Source organism: Heptranchias perlo, chromosome 6 (assembly GCF_035084215.1).
Source record: "Heptranchias perlo isolate sHepPer1 chromosome 6, sHepPer1.hap1, whole genome shotgun sequence".
Taxonomy (NCBI): domain Eukaryota; kingdom Metazoa; phylum Chordata; class Chondrichthyes; order Hexanchiformes; family Hexanchidae; genus Heptranchias; species Heptranchias perlo.
Window position 1 is genome coordinate 83,394,350 of NC_090330.1, and position 22,241 is coordinate 83,416,590.

Consider the following 22,241-nt stretch of genomic DNA (forward strand, 5'->3'; position numbering starts at 1 on the left):
AAATCTCAGGTACCGATCGTACCTCTGTGTATCTCTCTCTTGTTTACACAGCTCAGGGGTCTTTTCCCCTTCACGTTTACAAACATAATCATATTTGCACTCAGTCCAATAACAAGGTATTCCTCCATGCGATATTCCTAACTATCGAGCGGTGGGGCTGCCTCAGGAGCCCGGCACATCCGTCTATCCGGGTGATGTTCCACCTTCCGAATCCGTCTGGGTCATTATCGTTGCATCGAAGTACGTCTCCTTTGCATAAGTGGTGTACGCGCTTAGGCTGGTCCCGTCGACATGTTCTCTCTTTGGTTACTCCCAGGGTCAGCAAGAGTTCAAGGCAGAAGATCCAAGGGAAGACTTTCATAACTGGTCACGATACCTATATAGGGAAGATTTCTTAGAAGAAAAGAAAAGTTAGCATTTTAAGTTTGAGACGTGGGACTGATAGTTTTACAGTGGTGGAGGTGAACCCAAGCACTCTTCCCCTCTACCTTCACAGCGGTAGGGGTGGTGAGTAGAACCTGATAGGGCCCCTCCCAACGAGGTTCCAGTCCTTTCCTTGTCCAATTCCTGATTAACACGTACGTTCCCGGTTCAATTTTAGATGGACTGGCTAAAGGAGGAAGTTCGACGTAGGCAGCTCGTACCCGAGAGTGGAAGCTTCTCAATGCCTTAGTTAATGACAAAATATAATTAGTCATTTCTGTCGTCATGTGGTGAAAGTGGACAGTTTTCGGAACGTTTTGATTCCACGGGGTCTTGAGGGGTCTCCCGTATATAATTTCAGCAGGACTTAACCGTGCTACCCCAGCCGGAGTAGTACGTATCTGAAATAAGGCTATAGGAAGAAGTTTAAGCCAAGTAGTACCAGTCTCTGCCTGCAGTTTAGCCAGTTTATTTTTCAAAGTCTGATTAGCTCGTTCGACCAACCCAGCGGCCTGTGGCCTGTAGGCACAGTGTAACTGTTGTTTAATGCCCATTTGGGTGCAGAATTCCTTGTTCACCTGACCCACAAAATGAGGGCCGTTATCTGAACTCAATTGATTTGGGATTCCGTATCTAGGGATGATCTCTTTCATCAGAACTTTTACAACAGTGGAGGCTTTGTTATCTGTTGTCGGATAGGCCTCTATCCATTTACTAAATGCATCAACAATAACTAGGACATATTTATAACCCTGACATCTTTCCAACTCAATGTAGTCCATCTGGAGGGTCTCAAAGGGACCTTCCGGCAAAGGGGTCTTTCCCCATTCGCAAGGCACTCCCTTCCCAGGGTTGTATTGTTGACAAATGAGACAGCGACTGCTAATGCTCTGGGCTAGGGCTTGCAACCTAGGATGCCACCAAGTGGCCAGCAGTGTACCACTAACAGCTTTGGCACCACAATGAGTTGCAAAGTGTACACATTCAATAACCCATACTGCTAATTTATCTGACATACAGGTCTGCCCCACAGGGGTAACCCATAGTTTAGATACACAGTCATAAGTACAACCAAGTTGTTTCCACAATTGTTTATCACAGTCAGGAGCGTCCTCCTGTAATTTAATGATGTCTTGGATGGTTGGCATTGACTTTTCAGAGGGAGACTTGCTTTTGTTTGAGCTTTTAGTCTGACTCATCATTCTCGGGACAACCACCCTCTGTGTCTGGGACGCTTCCTTAGCTTCCTGATCAGCATATCTATTCCCTATATCTACTGGGGTCTGTCCTGTCGTGTGGGCGGAACATTTTATAACTGAGATCTGTCTTGGTAGCATAAGGGCTTGTAACAAATCTGAGACTAACTTCTGATGGGAAATCTGAGTACCTACAGAAGTCAGAAACCCTCTGTTTTTCCATAACTGTCCAAAATCGTGAACTACCCCAAAAGCGTATCTTGAATCTGTATACACATTAACCCTTTGGTCTTTCCCGAGGACACAAGCTCTTATCAGTGCAAACAGCTCCGCTTGCTGGGCAGAATATGGAAACTCAAAAGCAGCAGATTCAACAGTTTTACCATCCTGGTCCACTATTGCATATCCAGAAAGTTTCTCTCCAAAGGAAAATCTGAGTACAAACTGGATGTCCTAGCGCTACCGGATCTAACTTCGAAGAGTAGTACGCAACCGGTCTATGCTTGTCTCCATGTTTTTGAGTCAAAACAGCAATCGAGCAATCAGCGAGGATAGTACAGTACAACTGAAATGGTCTGTCATACAGGGGTCTCCCCAATGCGGGTGCTTGTGACAAAGCTTCCTTTAATCTCTCAAATGCTCCCAAGGCATCAGAATCTAGTTGAAATTCGCCCTCTTTGCTGGTATATGGCGTTAATAATTTAGTGTCCAAGGCAATGTTAGGGATCCACTGTCTGCAATAGTTTACCATTCCCATCCACTGCCGTACCTCCTTTGCAGTGCGAGGTACAGGGAATTGACAGATTGGTTCAATCCTGCTTCTTTCTAGGCTCCGCTCGGTTGGGTTAAGTTTCTTGGAGTTCAAGAAACTTAACCCTCTGTTGGGCCACCAGTACTTTCGACTGGGATACTATGTACCCTAGCGAGGATAAGTGATTTAGCAATTGGGCAGTGTCTTTTCGGTTACTCTGCTCATCAGGGCTGGCTATCAACAGATCATCGACATACTGGACTAGCGCAGACCCTTGTTTCAAAGTCAATGTCTGTAACTGTTCCTGTAAGCATCTAGAAAATAATGTTGGGGAGTTAACGAAGCCTTGTGGCAGTCGGGTCCAAGTATATTGCTGTCCCTTGTAAATGAAGGCAAAAAGGTACTGACTTGATGGGTCTAACGGTAAGGCGAAAAAGGCGTGTTGAAGATCGACTACTGCAAAGACTTTGGCTGTTGCAGGAACTTGAGCCAGAATATGAGCTGGATTGGGCACTACGGCGTGCAGCGGCTGTACAATGGCATTGATTGATCGCAAATCCTGTACTAATCTGTACTGGTCTGGCTTGCCTGGCTTTGGAACTGCCAGTATGGGCGTGTTACACGGGGACTGACATTTAATCAAAATCCCTTGCTTTAACAACCCAGCGATCAATTTGTCAATGCTTGGTATCGCCTGTTGCTTTAGTGGATATTGTCGAATAGAGGGTAATACAACATTTTCCTGCAGGGCAATATGAATAGGAATCATTTTAACGCATCCTACCTGTGTGGGATCCTCCGCCCACACTTGCGGATTAACATATTCTGGTTTTTAATTGCCCACATGGTGGCGCAATTGTGCCCTGTTAACGCTTGGTGTCTGGTAAAACAGAATAGTCCGGCCGCATGACAGGGTCTGTTTCTGTTGATTATTTGGATCAGCTTGTTTGACTGTCTGTTTTACCATGGGTCCTAAATCTTTCGCATGGTACGGGTAATTCACCTCCCGGGTGATAAGTGGGGCTCCCTTTATTTCAAAGGGTCCTGGGTCCTATCCCATTGTTTTTGCAGCACCCCGAGTGATGTAACCTGTAACAGGTGCTACCTTCCACAACTCTGAGGGGATCTCAACATACTCTGCTCTCCCTTCTGGTCCTGTAACCATAGCCCGGCGAATAACCTTCCATTCCGTTCCTACATAGCTTCGGTAAAAGTCCTCCAATTCCTTATTTCTCCCACTCATATCGTAGGCCAAGGTCACATGAAGGGAACCCTCATCTTCGAAGTCTAGAGACCACCATTGTGGGGTGATGGAAACATAACACTGCATTTCAGGGGCCCATGGTTTCGCAGTCAGTCCTTCGTCCCCACACTCAATGCTCAGGCGGAATGCACATAGCAAGTCTCTAGCCATGAGGTTACAGTCTAGTCCACTTGTAATTACAAATTGGTGTTTCACTGACTCATTTCCAAATTGTACTTCCACTGGTTCAGATATCGGGTATTGGCTCACTTGTCCCTGAAAACCAGACAGACTCTGTTTTTCCCCGGACTCAGGAAGATTAAGCTCCGATCGGACAGATGACATGGTTGCTCCAGTGTCTACCAAGAATATATGTGGGTTTCCTTTAATCATCAGTGACAGAACGGGCTCCTGCTCTGGCTGGATCCCGTTTACCACAAGGTTAGCTAGTCAATACTGGGGGAATGGATTATTATGGGAAAAGTCCGTATATCTTCCTCGTCCTCGATTCCCTTGCCAACCTCCTCTTCGCTGCCCTTGCATATGGCCCCCTCTTCCCTGTCTATGGGAGGGACATTCCTTGCTCCAGTGGCCTAGCTGACCACAATTGAAACAGGCATCTGACCCTGTTTGTCTCCCTCCTCCTCTTCTCCCTTCAAAATTACGTCTCGGAGGAACGTAGGGTGGGCCATAGTTAGGGGCGGTTGGTCCGTTAGGGTGTGTATCGTACCCATACCCTTCTCCGTCAACCCATCCTGGAACACAATACTGAGGCTCCATCTGATATCCTGTTCTGTCTGAGGTGCGTTTCGGCCCTTCCTTTTTCACCACATACTCAGTTTTAACTCTAACTTGGGCCTGACCTTCCTGGTGCTTATTATCCGTCCAGTAGTATTTCACTGCCCTATTCATCTGGCTCGAAGTATTCTCTGACCAGTCCATATTATTAGTCCTAATTGCTTGAGAAACCGGAATTGGTAGGCAGTTCAGTAGCATAACGTGGTGAGTCTCTTCCCTCACGGTACGCTGTGTCTCCTGATTGATTCCGGTATACTTCCGAGAATCTTTACAAATATTCATCTGCTCCCTCTCCCTTTTTAGGCCTGGTGTCTAAGATCTTAGTTATGTCAATTGGTTTTTGTAGAATAGCACTAAGAGCAACCAAAAGACGCTCCTGGCGCTCAACATCATTGTCTGGTATCTGTGCTACCAATGCGGCATGAGTCCGGACATTCAATTGGTCCAGGAATTTGGTATGTTCAGCATGGGTTAAAACTTGCTGTATTAGCGACCATAAGTCCCTTGATTCTGCATTATAGACAGAAATGGTAGTCTTAAGGAATTCTATAAATGGGCCGAAGGGCCTCTATCCGTGCTGTATAACTCTATGACTCTATGACTCTAAATGCGGTAGGTGACTTTCTCCTATCCGGCACCCCGGTTAGAATGGCCATTATCTCGTTGGGTTTCCATGGACAGTACACATCTATCGTTCGGGAGTTGCCGACTACTCCAGCGTTGGCTGGGTTTGGGTCAAAAGTGGGATTAGGCATCGGCCTCATTGGTAACTGACGAGGGGTTGGCTCATACCTAGCTAGTGTCTCAGTAGTACGTTCTAAGTTTAGTGATGGCAAGTCGTCTCCTGACTCTTCAGTGTCTGCGTCTCTAAGTCCCTGACTGTCCAGTCTCTGATCTCTCTGCTGTCTTAAACTAAGTGGGCTGACTGAGGATTTAAATGTTGGAGCCAATAATTCCCTAGTTTTACTTCTGGTACGGGAAGCAACCGGGGAGACAGTTTGAGGCATTATCACAGGGGTTTGAACAGTCGGTCCCGTAGGCACTGAAGAATAGATATTACTGTACTCAGGAGGGGCACTAGGACCCTGGGGAGCTACATGGGACCTACAATTCCACTCATCCAAATCATCATCGTCTCCCCCAGCCAAGGCAAGGCCAATCATTGGATTACATAATCCACTTTTCTCAACCGTTTTGGGCTCGCCCGAAGTCTTTTCAGACCTCTTTTTTAGAGCGCTTTTCATGAGCACATTCTCCTTTTAGGACCTCTACGGACTTGACCACTCCTCCTTCAGTGAGTCCTATCCCTAACTTCAACGCGTTATCCTGCCAACTTGCTAATAACGAAGCTTCTTTCAGTTCTTGACAGTACTGTCTCCATAAAGCAATTAAATCTTTGGTTGCTTTATTTCCGTTATTTTTCCAAATTAATTCCTGTGCTTTTATGGCAGTATCTAGGTCTTTAATTCCTCCCAATGGCCATTGACCATTCCCCAGTTTTTTATTCAACCCGCCTGACAATTGTCTAAATTGTTTTGCCTTGTCCGGATATTTTTCACACAAAGTCTGTAAGGCACTCCCTGGTTCTGCAGAGGTATCCAGACAATTACCCTTTCTATGTCCCATTTTCCTTTACTCTTAGTCAACTAATTAATACCACCGTATTTGAACAGAATTCAAGGATGGACCTGACTCCTTGTGCCTCACAATCCCAAGTGCCTTTGGTCTCTACGCCCACTTCAGGGTCCTGACCTTCGCGTGGAGGATTTCCTCTCTCAACAACCGGTCTAAGGCTGCACGTTGAGACAGGCACTTCCTCCCTTAGTTGATCAGCACAAGCAATCAGTTCCTGTTTATACCCAATCACCAGGAACTCGAACCCTAATCCTCAGCGATTTTTAATCACTGACTCAAGGTTCCGGTTTATATCCAATTACCAAGAACTCGAACTCTAACTCTCAGTGATAATTTTGATCACTGACCCGAAGTGACAGTTCGATCACTGACCTACCGCTTACAAGTTATTCCCTCAGTACCTGTACTGACCCTCAGTGATATTTAGCCATTGACCTCTTTCTGCTATTTCTGTGTATTCGCCAGACTGACCTGAATCTCGTAAGGACGCCACACGAGTGTTAGCGATTGGACGATTCATCGTCAGACTTAACAGATTCAGGAAAGCCGATATAGTAAAGAAAAGTTTACTCACACCCGGCGCGCGCGCCCTTCCCGTCCTCTGTGTCCAAGACAAACCGCCTCTTACTCCGCGAACTCTCGGTGAACGACCGTTGAGTCCCCGTACGGGCCACCAAATGACGAAACGGATTCTTTCCCCTCAGTCTGGTTCAGCAAGAACTGAGTCGAATACACCTTAAAGTTCAACACAACTTTAATAGCAGATCTTAGTCTGTAGCTTCAATTCAGATTCCTGAGGGAGTCCGGACGATTCTAACAGAATAAGGAGACAAAGACAAAGACAAAAACTCATACCTTTATACAGATCAATAGGGGTTGGAACATCGATAACACAAGAGTCAACACCAATCATAAGCCGGGCACAGGTTGCCATGCGGGGTTACATTATTTCCGGCCAATCATAGATAATTCATGTGCTGACCATGTTGCTGTTAGACATCAACGGGGATACTTCCTCACCTTCCAACTTGGAATGTTCTTCCCTGTTCCTTCTGTTCCTTATCTCCCAACTTGGAATGTCTTTCAACTTTGGCTAAGCTCGTTACCTATATTGATCTTCCATAAACATGGAGACATTCAGACCAGTCCTTGAATCACATCAAAGACTTTTCATTGATAAGACAATGCAGGCCTGCTGACTAAGCAAACATATGGCCCAGCAAGGGGGGGGCCCTTCCCAACCCCAGTTATCAACTTATTAACCCTTTCCTAACCATTTTGCATTCTGCTATTTTGCCACGTAGGCATTTTAATATTTTACTGGACACTGACCACACAGGGATTCTCAATAGGACATCCCAAGAATCAATCTAGTGAACCTTCATTGCACCACTTTGAAGGCAAGTATATCCTTCCTTAGGTAAGGAGACCAAAACTGCAAACAGTGCTGCAGGTGTGGTCTCACCAAAGCCATGTACAATTGCAGCAAGACTTCCTTACACTTGTACTCCAATCCCCTTGCAATAAAGGCCAATATACCATTTGCCTTCCTAATTGCTTGCTGTGCCTACATGTTAACTACCTGTGTTTCATGTACAAAGACACCCAAATCCCTCTGAACGCCAACATTTAATAGTTTCTCACCATTTAAAAGATATTCTGTTTTTCTATTCTTCCTACCAAAGTGAATAACCTCACATCTCCCCACATTATACTCCATCTGCCACCTTCTTGCCCACTCAATTAACCCTTTGCAGACTCTTTGGGCTCGATTTTAAAACTAAAAAATGGGTGGGTTGGAGGCGGGTTGGCATTGAAAATTGCTACCATTTCAGACCCTCCTCCAACCCACCCATTTCCGGTTTTCACGGGGGCAGGACAAGGGGTGGGTGGCCAACCCGCTCCCAGGAGGCAGGTCGTGCCTTAATATCTTTCAAGGAGGCTTCAGTCCTTCATTTTTAATTAATCCCCATTTCAACCCCAGGGGCCGGGATTCCCGGCCCTTCTGTTTTACGCCTTGTGAAAGGTGGCGAGAAGGCCCGAGACTGTAGGTAAGTGCCTAGAAAGGCACAGCTTGTGGGCCCGGAGAAGCAGGAGTGCTTCCCCCAGGCCCAAAAAGCCTACCTGCACCGAACCAGACCTCCGCCTCTCCCCCGATCGCGGACCCCGACCCCGATCCTCCCCCTCCGACCCCGACCCTGACCCCGACCCCGATCCCAATCCTTCAACCCCAATCATCTGACCTCGACCCTCCCCCTCAACGATCGCGGACCTGCCCAATGACCCCCAATCCCGCCCCCCCCCGACTGACCCCCGATCCCATCCCCCATGACTTACGACCCTTATGCCCACCCATGCCCCTTGCCCACCCATGATCCCCTCCCCTCCCCCCCCCCCCCCCGTTTACCCTCCCCCCCCCCCCCCCCCCCCATCCATGCAAACAAAGACTTACCTGCAGACATCCTCTCCCTGGATGGTCTCCTGTCCGTCTGAGACCAGCCTGTCAATCAGCCAGTCCATCGGATTGGAAACCAACAAAAAAATAAAAGACGTCCATTCGTCAAAATCGTAAGAATGTCCGGGAAACCCGTACTCGTGGGGTTCTCAACCTCAAATTGACCCCTGCACCCTTCCCGTCTCCGTTTGAAAATTGAGCACTTTGTGTCCTCCTCACAGCTTACTTTCCCACCTTCCTTTGTATCATCAGCAAACTTGGATACATTACACTCAGTCCCTTCATCTAAGTCATTAATATAGATTGTAAATAGCTGAGGCCCCAGCACTGATCCTTGTGGCACCCCACTAGTTACAGCCTGCCAACCTGAAAATGACCCGTTTATTCCTACTTTCTGTTTTCTGTCTGTTAACCAATCCTCTATCCATGCTAATATATTGCCCCCAACCCCATGAGCCTGTGTAACTACCTTTTGTGTGGCACCTTATCCAAATATACTACATCCATTGGTTCCACTTTATCTACCTTGCAAGTTACATCCTCAAAAAACTCCAGTTGATTTGTCAAACACAATTTCCCTTTCATAAGACTACGTTGACTCTGCCTAATCATATTATGATTTTCTAAGTACCCCGTTACCATGTCCTTAATAATGGATTCCAGCATTTTCCCAATGACTGCGTCAGGCTAACTGGCCTATAGTTCCCTGTTTTCTCTGTCCCTCCTTTCTTGAATAGCTTCCAATCCACTGGGACCATTCTAGAATCTAGGGAATTTTGGAAAATCGCAACCAATGCATCCATTATCTCTGCAGCCACCTCTTTTAGAACTCTAGGATGTAGGCCATCAGGTCCAGGGGATTTGTCGCTTTTAGTCCCATTAATTTCTGCAGCACTTTTTCTTTACTGATATTAATTATATTAAGTTCCTCACTCTCATTAAACCCTTGGTACCCCACTATTTCTGGGGTTTTTTTTGTGTCTTCTACTGTGAAGACAAATAGAAAATATTTGTTTAATGCCTCTGCCATTTCCTTATTCCCCATTATAATTTTGCATGCCTCAGCCTCTAAGGGACCCATGTTTACTTTCGCTAACCTCTTACTTTTTACATACTTATCGAAGCTCTTACAATCTGTTTTTATATTTCTTGCTAGTTTTCTCTCATATTCTATTTTCTCCCTCTTTATCAATTTTTGGTCATCCTTTGCTGGTTTCTAAAACTCTCCCAATCCTCAGGCTTACTACTCTTATTGGCAATATTATACGCCTCTTCTTTTAATCTAGTACAATGCTTAACTTCTTTAGTTAGCCATGGATGGATCACTTTTCCTGTGGAGTTTTTATTTCTCAATGGAATGTATATTCATTGAGAATTATGAATTATGTCTTTAAATGTTCGCCACTGCTTATCTACTGTCAAATCTTTTAATCGAATTTCCCAATTAACCTCAGCCAACTCGCCCCTCGACCCTATGTAATTGGCTTTGTTTAAGTTTAAGATTCTAGTTTCGGACTTAAGTACATCACTCTCAAGCTCAGTGTGAAATTCTATCATATTATGATCACTCTTCCCCTTACTATGCAATTACTAATTAACTCTGTCTCATTACACAAGACAAGATCTAAAATAACCTGTTCCCTGGTTGGTTCCACAATGTATTGTTCTAGGACACTGTTTATGACAGCTCTTCTGTGTTTCTTTTGTTTGAAAATAACTTGAAAACCATTTGGAAAGTTAAAACTTTAAATTCAGATATATCTTTCACATGTAAAGTAATACTAAATGCTTAATTTTTTTACTTGAGAGTGAGCACAAGTCAGAGTAAGAGAAAGAGGGAGCAGCTAGTGGAGAAACATAACACAGATTTATCATGTGACTTTAATTTCCTGTTATTATTATCCTAGAAAGCTTATTTCTGAGGGTTTTTGTGTAAAAGATAATCAAATTGAACTTTTAAAACTTTTCAGTTAACAGAACTGCTCAGTTACATCACCTGTGTTACCGTGCTATAAACACTCTAATTAATTACCCCTGTGATTGTACATTATTCGAGAACGGTCAGTCACTATACAAAGTATATTTTGCACTTAAACCAGCTTGAGGGCAGTATTGAGGTTACCTGCATTTGTCCAGGATGGGCCCCCCACCCATTAATGTTCCCAGACCCACACCCCACCCCCTCCCTGATGATGCCAGATCCCAGTCTCCATTACTGCTGCTAGATTTCAGCCTCCCTCAGTGTTGCAGCTTCTGCTATCCCTCACCCCCTCCCCACCCTCCAAAATGCCGCCGGGCCCTGAAATCCACTCTCCCATGTGCTCCCAGACTCTGGTATCCTATTCATTAGTTCTGCCAGACTGTGTGATATCATTCTGAGTGCTTCTCGACTTTGGAAGGCCTGCCCAGTGCTCTCAGATCCACTGTCTCCTTCCCCAAATCCTCCCAGATCCAGCCCGTACCCCACTCCCCCATACTATCAGAATAGGACGACATGTACGCTGTTCCAGTACATGTATGCCTCAGGCATCTTACCTTTGCAGTTCTAGCATACATAGGAAGGAACATAGGAACATAGGAACAGGAGTAGGCCATTCAGCCCCTCGTGCCTGCTCCGCCATTTGATAAGATCATGGCTGATCTGTGATCTAACTCCATATACCTGCCTTTGGCCCATATCCCTTAATACCATTGGTTTCCAAAAAGCTATCTATCTCATTTAAATTTAGCAATTGAGCTAGTATCAATTGCCATTTGCGGAAGAGAGTTCCAAACTTCTACAACCCTTTGTGTGTAGAAATGTTTTCTAATCTCGCCCCTGAAAGGTCTGGCTCTAATTTTTAGACTAAACTTCCATCATACACTAAACTTCCATTCCCAGTGCTTCCTCAAAGTGCTACCACTGAGTCAAAGTATCATACCACCTCCAATCTGCTGCATGTTGCCCACAACCTCTCGGGTTCAAAAAAGTAAGATATATATAAAAGCAAATATATAGATAAAGGAACGTGTAATTAAATAAAGATGTCCAAAACAATGCAATGTCAAATTATTTTACTGTTTTGGATACTCATTTTTGGCTTTCATGTAAAAATTGACAGAGTTGTGGAATTTGAGCTCCAAAGCATCATACAAATCCCTGAATACTATATAATTAAAATGAAATTTGACGAATTTAATCATAAAACATCGGCCCTAATGATACATGTGTGATGCATAGAATAATACCCCAGTTGTTATTAAATAAAGTGTCCCCTGATTCACCGTGTCTTATGACGAGGGAGATTCACTAGTAAATATCTACTTATGTATGTATATTTCTTGTAATTTTTTTAATCCTTTCAGTGTGAACCAAACTGATATGAGTAAGACAGTCCTCACTGTACATTCAAAGGCATTGAAGAAAAACACATAAATACTGATTATACATTCAATATAAAAAGCCAAATTCCATTTTCCTGATGAATTGTGAGATTTTGTTAACCTCAATTTTCACTTTTAAAGGGTTACTTTCAGTTGAAAGCAAATCCGGGAGCGTGGATACTTCGATTGCGTAAAGGAAGATCTGAAGATATCTACCAGATATTTACGTAAGTAGAACCAAAGGGAACACATAATACTTGATTTACTTCGGGATGTTGAAGTCCTAACTGCACTTGCACACAAGTGATGTGTTATGTTAAAGGTGCCAATTAAACAGTAAAATAATTTGATGTTGCACTGTTCTGCATGTCTTTATGTTCATAGAATCATAGGATGGTTACAGCACAGGAGGAGACCATTAGGCCCATCTTTACCAGCTCTCCGTAAGAGCAATCCAGTTAGTCCCATTCCCCCGCTCTTTCCCCGTAGCCATGCAAATTTTTTCCCTTCAAGTATTTATCCAATTTCTTTTTGAAAGCCACGATTGAATCTGCTTCCACCACTCTTTCAGGCAATGCATTCCAGATCATAACTACCTGCTGCACAAAAAGCTTTTCCTCATGTCACCTTTGGTTCTTTTGCCAGTCACCTTCAATCTGTGTCCTCTGGTTCTCGACCCTGCTGTCAATGGGAACAGTTTCTCTTTATTTACTTTATCTAAACCCTTCATGATTTTGAACACTTCTTTCAAATCTCCTCTTAACCTTCTCTGCTCTAAGGAGAACAACCCCAGCTTCTCCAGTCTATCCACATAACTGAAGTCCCTCATCCTATTCTAGTAAATCTTTTCTGCACCCTCTCGAAGGCTTTCACATCATTCCTAAAGTGCGGTGCCCAGAATTGGACACAATACTCCAGTTGTGGCCAAGCCAGTGTTTTATATAGATTCAACGTAATTTCCTTGCCTCTGTTTATAAAGCCCAGGATCCCGTACCTTTCTCAACCTGTCTTGCCACGTTCATGGGTAAGATGGGTATAGAGGGATATGGGCCAAGTGCAGGCAATTGGGACTAGCTTAGTGGTATAAACTGGGTGACATGGACATGTTGGGCCGAAGGGCCTGTTTCCGTGTTGTAACTTCTATGATTCTATGAAAGATTTATATACATATACCAGGTCTCTCTGTTCCTGCACCCCCTTTAGAATTGTACCCTTTAGTTACATTGCCTCTCCTTGATTTTCCTGCCAAAATGTATCACTTCGCACTTCTCTGCGTTAAATTTCATCTGCCATGTGTCCATCCATTTCACCAGCCTGTCTATGTCCTCTTGAAGTCTATTACCATCCTCCTCACTGTTTACAACTCTTTCAAGTTTTGTGTCATCTGCCCATTTTGCAATTGTGCCCTGCACACTCGAGTTCAAGTCATTAACATATAGAAACATAGAAAATAGGAGCAAGAGTAGGCCATTCGGCCCTTCGGGCCTCCTCCGCCATTCAAAATGATCATGGCTGATCGTCTAACTCAGTACCCTGTTCCCGCTTTTTCCCCATATCCCTTGATCCCTTTAGCATTAAGAAATCTATCTATCTCCTTCTTGAATATATTTAATGACTTGGCCTCCACTGCCTTCTGTGGTAGAGAATTCCACCCTCTGAGTGAAGAAATTTCTCCTCATCTCTGTTCTAAATGGTATACCCCATATCCTGAGACTGTGACCCCTAGTTATGGACTCCCCAGCCATCGAGAATATCCTCCCTGCATCTAGTCTGTCTAGTCCTGTTAAAATTTTATATGTTTCAATGAGATCACCTCTCATTCTTCTAAACTCTAGTGAATATAGGCCTAGTCAACCCAATCTCTCCTCATACGTCAGTCCTGCCATCCCAGGAATCAGTCCGGTAAACCTTCGTTGAACTCCCTCCATGGCAAGGACATCCTTCCTCAAATAAGGAGACCAAAACTGCACACAATACTCCAGATGTGGTCTCACCAAGGCCCTGTTTAACTGCAGGAAGACATTCCTGCTCCTGCACTCAAGTCCTCTTGCAATGAAGGCCAACATACCATTCGCCTTCCTAACTGCTTGTTGTACCTGAATACTCGCTTTCAGTGACTTGTGTACAAGGACACCCAGGTTTTGTTGCATCTCCCCTTGTCCCAATCTATCACCATTCAGATAATAATCTGCCTTTCTGTTTTTACAACCTCACATTTATCCACATTATACTGCATCTGCCATGTTCTTGCCCACTCACCCAACTTGTCTAAATCACATTGGAGCCTCTTTGCATCCTCCTCACAGCTCATATTCCACCCCAGCTTTGTGTCATCTGCAAACTTGGAAATATTACATTTAGTTCCCTCATCCAAATCATTGATATATATTGTGAATAGCTGGGGCCCAAGCACTGATCCCCACTAGTCACTGCCTGCCACCTGGAAAAAGACCCGTTTATTCCTACTCTCTGTTTCCTGTCTGTCAACCAATTCTCAATCCATGCCAGTATATATCAAAAAGAGCAGTGGTCCTAGTACCAACCCCTGGGGAACACCTCTGTACACCTTTCTCCGGTCCGAAAAACAACCGTTCACCACTACTCTCTGTTTCCTGTCACGTAGTCAATTTCATATCCATGCTACCACTAGCCCTTTTATTGCATGGGTTTCAATTTTGCTGACAAGCCTATTATGTGGCACTTTGTCAAACGATTTTTAAAAGTCCATATGCATAACAGGAGTTGGGATGTCTTGTTGAAGTTGCACAAGACATTAGTAAGGCCACACTTGGAATACTGTGTACAGTTCTGGTCACCCTATTATAGAAAGGATATTATTAAACTAGAAAGAATGCAGAAAAGATTTACTAGGATGCTACCGGGACTTGATGGTTTGACTTATAGGGAGAGGTTGGATAGACTGAGACTTTTTTCCCTGGAGAGTAGGAGGTTTAGGGGTGATCTTATAGAAGTCTATAAAATAATGAGGGGCATAGATAAGGTAGATAGTCAAAATTTTTTCCCAAATGTAGCGGAGTCTATAACGAGGGGGCATAGATTTAAGGTGAGAGGGGAGAGATACAAAAGGGTCCAGAGGGGCAATTTTTTCACTCAAAGGGTGGTGAGTGTCTGGAACGAGCTGCCAGAGGCAGTAGTAGAGGCGGGTACAATTTTGTCTTTTAAAAAGCATTTGGACAGTTACATGGGTAAGATGGGTATAGAGGGATATGGGCCAAGTGCAGGCAATTGGGACTAGCTTAGTGGTATAAACTGGGCGACATGGACATGTTGGGCCGAAGGGCCTGTTTCCATGTTGTAAACTTCTATGATTCTATGATTCTATTAAGCGCATTGCCCTCATCAACCCCCTCTGTTACCTCATCAAAAAACTCAATCAAGTTAGTTAAACACGATTTGTTTTTAGCAAATTTGCTTTCCCTTATTAATCCAGACTTGTCCAAGTGACTATTAATTTTCTAAAAGCTTCCCTCCCACTGTGGTTAAACTGACTGGCCTGTAATTGCCAGGTTTATCCTTACACCATTTTTTGAACAAGGGTGTACCATTTTCAATTCTCCAGTTCTCTGACTCCACCCACATACCTAAGGATGATTGGAAGATTATGGCCAGCACCTCTTCAATTTCCACCCTTACTTCCCTCAGCAACCTAGGATGCATCCCATCCAGACCGGGTGACTTATCTACTTTAACTGCAGCCAGACTTTCTTGTACCTCCTCTTTATATCAATTTTTAGCCCATCCAGTATCTCCACTACCTCCTCTTTTACTGTGACTTTGGCGGCATCTTCTTCCTTGGTAAAGACTGATGCAAAGTATTCATTTAGTACCTCAGCCATGCCCTCTGTCTCCATACGTAGATCTCCTTTTTGGTCGATAATCGGCCCACCCCTCCTCTTACTACCTGTTTACTATTTGCATGCCTATAGAAGACTTTTGGATTCCCTTTTATGTTAGTCGGCTGTCTGTTCTCTTACTCTCTCTTTGCCCCTCTTATTTCCATTTTCATTTCTTCTCTGTACTTTCTATATTCAGCCTGGTTCTCACTTGTATTATCAACCTGACATCTGTCGTACGCCCCCTTTTTCTGCTTCATCTTGCTCTCTATCTCTTTCGTCAACCAGGGAGCTCTGGCTTTGGTTGCCCTACCTTTTCCCCTCGTGGGAATGTACCTAAACTGTACCGGAACCATCTCCTCTTTAAAGGCCGCCCATTATTCGTTTACAGTTTTGTCTGCCAACCTTTGATTCCAATTTCCACTGAAATTGGCCCTCCTCCAATTAAGTATTTTACTCTAGATTGCTCCTTTTCCTTTTCCATAACTAATTTAAACCTTATGATACTATGATCACTGTTCTCTATCTGTTCCTCCACTGACACTTGCTCCACTTGACCCACCTCATTCCCCTGAATCAGATCCAGCAATGCCTCCTTCCTCATTGGGCCAGAAACATACTGATCATAAACTTCTCCTGAACACACTTCAGAAATTCCTCCCTCTCTTTGCCCTTTACCCTATTGCTATCCCAGTCTATTTTAGGATAGTTGAAGTCCCCAGTTATCACTACTCTATATTTCTTGCACTTCTCTGTAATTTCCCTGCAATTTGCTCCTCGATATCCTTCTCACTAATTGGTGGCCTATACAATACACCCAGCAGTGTAATGGCACCTCTATTGTTTCTTAACTCTAACCAAATCGATTCTGACATGACCCCTCAAGGACATCCTCTCTCTCTCCAGCACTGCAATATTCTCATTAATCAATACTGCCACCCCTCCCCTCCTTTTTTTTCCCTTCGCTTCCTTTTCCTTCCCTATGTTTATGAATGTTACAGGATAATGAATTTCGTGGAATGGTTCTGCAGATGCCCTAAATTGTGTTTGTAAAGCTTGTGGAATTTGATTATCAACAGATTCTCAAGATTGAAGTCCTCTCTTAAATTTCTTGTTGGAAATGTTTTTCTTTATAATGTATAGCCTTTTGAAAAAAAAATATTTTAGCCTCACACAGCAGTTGCTGTGAATGTAGCAGCTTCACCATGACCTGGATGAGAAGGTAATGAAGGTAGAGATATCGGAGCTGTGTGTTTCTTAGCAGAACATTGGAAAATATAATTTCTATTATATGTGAATACAACAATATTTTCTTCAAAACACAATATCTCAAGTGAAGGATAGGATCCAAGGATAGATGCGGGGAGGAGTACTTTGAAATGGAGTATAATAAACATCATTACCTTCAGGACCTAGGATACAAATTTATATTATTTCCTTGTATGTGCCAGTAGGTTAACAGGATATATATTATACTGTATACTATTTGAAGGATACTAAATATCATGGGTTAGAAAATGGTGAGAAATTTCATAAAAACTTCATGTGACATCATAAACAATGAGAGTGAAATTCAGGTGATTTGTAATCAGCATTTGAAGCCTAAAATGAGACTATACTATTCCTTGAAGGATTAGTGAGTAAAGGCACTGTCCAGTTTGCTACAGTCATACAGGCCATAAGGTTCCAGGTTCGATTCCTAATGTATTCTAAGTTAGCTGATGCCAGTTGGGACAAGACAGTTGGCATCGGCGCCTTGGGTTAAGGAGAAAGAATCAGCCAGAGTTTCGGCTCTTGTTTCCTATCTACTGATTCCTGCTGGAAAGTGCACATATGTGGGCGTTGGTTGAGAACAGGATCAGGCTCAGCTGTGATTCATTCCTTCTCACCCAACATGGTTAGATACGCGGCTGACACTTGCTGCTCCCAGCTGAAATATAGCCAATTGGATGAGGTACTGGAGGTGCCCGTGGAACCATACCCAGCCAGAATCAACTCTTTCAGCAGGGGTGGTGGTGGGGGGCAGAATTGGAGAGAGACAAAAGGTGGGAATTCAATTAATGTTGAATTACTGAATGTAAAAAATTGACAATTATTCTAAAATTCATATTTTACAACTTTGTTACATTACAGGACAATTAAAATTAAGCATGAAATGCAGTGATCAGTAATTGTGCGGATTTATGCTTTTGATGTTTCGGTTCACACCTTTTCTTGTATAACTGTAGGGGAACATATTTTTAATTGCCTTCCTTTTTTGGCACAGTTATTATTCAACTTGCTATTTAAATTATTCCAAGGTTATGGAGCAAAACCTGAGTTTTCCTGTAAAACCCTTCTATATCTCAGTGTATGTCTGACAGATTAATTCAGGAAAGCAAATTTTCTTGAGGACAAGTAAATATTGTTGTCCACAAAATGTATACTTAGTAAAATACTTTGGTTTAAAGTTAATCTTGATATCATAGAATGATACAGAACAGAAGGAGGCCATTCAGCAAATCATGCCTGTGCCGGCTCTTTGAAAGAGCTATCCAATTAGTCCCACTCCCCTGCTCTTTCCCCAGAGCCCTGCAAATTTTTCCCCTTCAAGTATTTATCCAATTCCCTTTTGAAAGTTATGATTGAATCTGCTTCCACCACCCTTTCAGGCAGTGCATCCAGATCATAACAACTTGCTGCATAAATTTTTTTTCCCCACGTCACCTCTTTTTTTTGCCAATTACCTTTAATCTGTGTCCTCTGGTTACCGACCCTTCTGCCGCTAGAAACAGTTTCTCCTTGTTTACTCTACAAAAACTTTCATGATTTTGAGCTATTCAATCTCTCCTTAACCTCTCTGCTCTAAGTAGAACAACCCCAGATTCTCTAGTCTCTCCACATAACTGTGTGAATAAGGTTGAAGCGATCAGCCGATGAATGCATTGCTTTGGGTGAGGCTGACTGTGAAAGAGATGAATCAGAGGGTATCAGGCAGAGACATCACATTGGATCAGGATTGGGGTGAGTGGTAGTGGTGGGGTCAAAAATGGGGAGATGATGAAATGCTCAAGAAGTGCAGGTAAGTTGAGGATGAGCCTTAAGCGGGTGTGAGGAGTGATGTGATGGAGTAGTCTTGGCAGTGCAGAACGGTGTGGTGGCGTTGGTGATGTGCAACACGGAATGCAGGAGATTCAGTAAGTGTACTCACTTTTGCTGACCTAGTTAGGTCATTGAAACGCTTCCTGCACTGGACCTAAGTGCGGGAGATATTGCTGCTGCTGGTGACCTCCTCTGCCACCTCGAGCCAGGTCTTCTTGGTGGCAGAGGCAGGGCGCTTCCTCCTGTTGGCCGGGTTACATCCTCAAAAAACTCCAGTAGTTTTGTCAAACACGATTTTCCTTTCATAAAACCATGTTGACTCTGCCTAATCATATTATCATTTTTTAAGTGTCCCGTTACCACTTCCTTAATAATAGATTCCACCATTTTCCCAACTTCGGACGTCAGGCTAACTGGCCTGTAGTTCGCTGTTTTCTCTCTCCTTCCTCTCTTGAATAGCGGTGTTACATTTGCTACCTTCCAATCCACTGGAACCGTTCTAGAATCAAGAGAATTTTGGAAGATCATAACCAATACATCCACTATCTCTGCAGTCACCTCTTTTAAAGCCCTAGGAAGTAGGCCATCAGGTCCAGGGGATTTGTCGGCTTTTAGTCCCATTAATTTCTCCAGTACTTTTTCTATACTAATAGTAACTACTTTAAGTTCCTCACTCTCATTAGACCCTTGGTTCCCCACTATTTCTGGTATTTTTTTTGTCTCCTACTGTAATACAAAATATTTGTTTAACGTCTCTGCCATTTCCTTATTCTCCATTATAATTTCTCCTGTCTCAGCTTCTAAGAGACCCATGTTTACTTTTGCTACTCTCTTCCCTTTTACGTACTTGTAGAAGCTCTTACGATCTGTTTTTATATTTCTTGCTAGTTTACTCTCACTCTATTTTCTCCCTCTTTATCAATTTTTGGTCATCCTTTGCTGATTTATAAATAAGAGGAGGAGGAGGACAAGGAAGATGGGAACCCATTGCCAAAGCAGCCGTGCACATTGCTACCCGTGATGCCCTCATCTCTAACAGCTTCTCATAATGAGATGTGCAACTCAGGCCCCCTGGAACAACCACCATCAGCTCCACCCAGCCCCCCAACTTTGCAATAAACAGTCCTTCAACCACGCATACATCTGCCCAATGGGTGTCGTCATGTCTTGGCATTCACGATGAAGCAAATGAAAGGGTGACATCACAGACGGGACGTAATAATGGCCAAGACTTGGTAGTGGTGATAATGATTAAATTTAATGTGGCATAACAAAAAAATATATAAATGAACCACATGACATTTCATCAAACACCCTTGTGCATACCCTTGGTGAAGTACAATTGCTTAACCTTTTGCTTTCTGCCGTTTGTACATGGTGCACCCCTATGGCCTCAACAGATGTAGTGGAAGGTTGCTCAGATACCTTCCCTGACTGCTGAGATGTTCTCGGCCTGTGCCCTCTGGGTTTTGGAGTCCTTGAAAACCCCACCAAAGACCACTCCACTTGCACCTGTGCAGTGGCTGACTTGGCCATCAGGAGAGGTACTGGTTAAGGGGAGGCGGGGGGTGGCAACGGTTGAGACGTATCTGTCTAACAGGACCCACCGACTTATCTGCGCTAGTGCATTGCTGTATGTCCTGTGATGGTGCACCCTCAGAATGAATGAGCTCCTCTGAGGAATCGATGACTTCCATTTCCCCTGATTGTTCTTGAAGTTGTGAAGACCCTGGAAGACAACAGAAAGCGATATGAATTATTCATCAAAAAAGTGACAATCTTTCCAATGACCACACTCAGGTTTCTCACAGTTCAGTTATTGATGAAATAAAGTCATCATGTGTGTGAAAGATGTTTAAATTCTATCACCAGTCATATGCAGGTTCTCAGTCTCTCCATCTTCAATGGATAGGGATGCCGATGTCCCACTTATCTCTTGCAGCAGACAGCAATATCTCAGTTTGAGAACCTGGGTGCTGACTTTCCTCTGTGTCCTTCCATTTTGCTTTTTACTCTTTTCTCCTTCAAAATTCCTTTTTGCATTGGCCCTTTAAATAGTGGGCTTTAAATCGTGTCATGCTGGTGCGCAGTACGCCTGCTACGCAGCATGGAGACGCGAAACCCGGAATTAACATTAAGTGCCTTAATTGAGTTGTGATCAGACAATCCAACGGGCCTACGTTTCCCACGCGCTGAGTTCTCGCCTCAATGCTAAAATCATGTCCTATGCCTCTATATTTAAATCCGAGGACCCAAATGCCATTTTAACAGCCTTCTCAACTGTCCTGCCACCTTCAAAGACTTGTGTACGTACACCCCTAGGTCTCTCTGTTCCTGCACCCCCTTTAAAATTGTATCATCTAGTTTATGTTGACTTTCCTCATTCTTCCCACCACAAAGAATCACTTCAAACGTCTCTGCGTTAAATTACATCTGCCATGTGTCTGCCCATTTCACCAGTCTGTCTATGTCCTCCTGAAGTCTGTTACTATCCTCCTCACCTTTTGCTACAATTCCAAATTTCGTGTCATATGCGAGCTTGGAAATTATACCCTCTATACCCAAGTCCAGGTCATTAATATATATCAAAAAGAGCAGTGGCCCCAACACCGACCCTTGAGGGACACCACTGCATACTTCCCTCCAGTTTGAAAAAGAACCGTTCACCACAATTCTCTGCTTTCTGTCCCTTAGCCAATTTTGTATGCACGCAGCAACTGCCCCTTTAATCCCATGGGCTTCAATTTTGCTAACAAGTCTATTATGTGGTACTTTATAACCTTTTGAAAATCCATATACACATCATCAACCACATTACCCTCATCAATCCTCTCCGTTATTTCATCAAAGAACTCAATCAACTTAGTCAAAATCAATTTGCCTTTAACAAATCCGTGCTGGTTTTCATTTATTAATTTTGTCTTGGATTATTGCCTCTAAAAGTTTCTCCACCACCGATGTTAGGTTGACTGGTCTATAATTGCCGGGTTTATCCCTCTCTCTTTTTTTGAACAGGGGTGTAACATTTGCAATCCTCCAGTCCTCTGGCACCATCCCCATATCTATGGAGGATTAGAAGATTGTGGCCAGAGCCTCCGCAATTTCCACCTTTGCTCCCCTCAGCAACCCAGGATGTGTCATTCTAAAATAAATTGTACTATTTCTATAGTTTGGCAGAGGAAATAAAATAATAAAAATCCTGATGAAAGCAAATGTACAGTTTAAAGTTACTAAGTGAAGTAAGATATGTTTTAGTAGGCTTCTCCATAAGATACAATAAACAAGACAAATTTGTATATCGGAAATCTGAAGGATATTACTGTATAAATTCCAAGCTGAAACTCACAAATGGTTGGTGCTGAGAAGGATTAGGCAGAATTTATTTATTTTACGTAATTTCTTCTTGAACCGCTTTTCATTTCCCAAAATATCCCACTATATT

The 22,241-nt window shown here is 43.5% G+C and overlaps 1 protein-coding gene across 2 annotated transcripts in view; it reads left to right on the plus strand.

Annotated features, from left to right (window-relative positions):
• Window positions 1-22,241, plus strand: part of uggt2 (UDP-glucose glycoprotein glucosyltransferase 2) — a 685,376-nt gene that overhangs the window by 428,242 nt on the left and 234,893 nt on the right. For both annotated transcript variants that reach the window (XM_067986476.1, XM_067986475.1), the window contains exon 30: window positions 12,006-12,091. In XM_067986476.1, coding sequence (XP_067842577.1) covers window positions 12,006-12,091 — 86 coding nt within the window. The remainder of the gene's footprint in view (window positions 1-12,005; window positions 12,092-22,241) is intronic.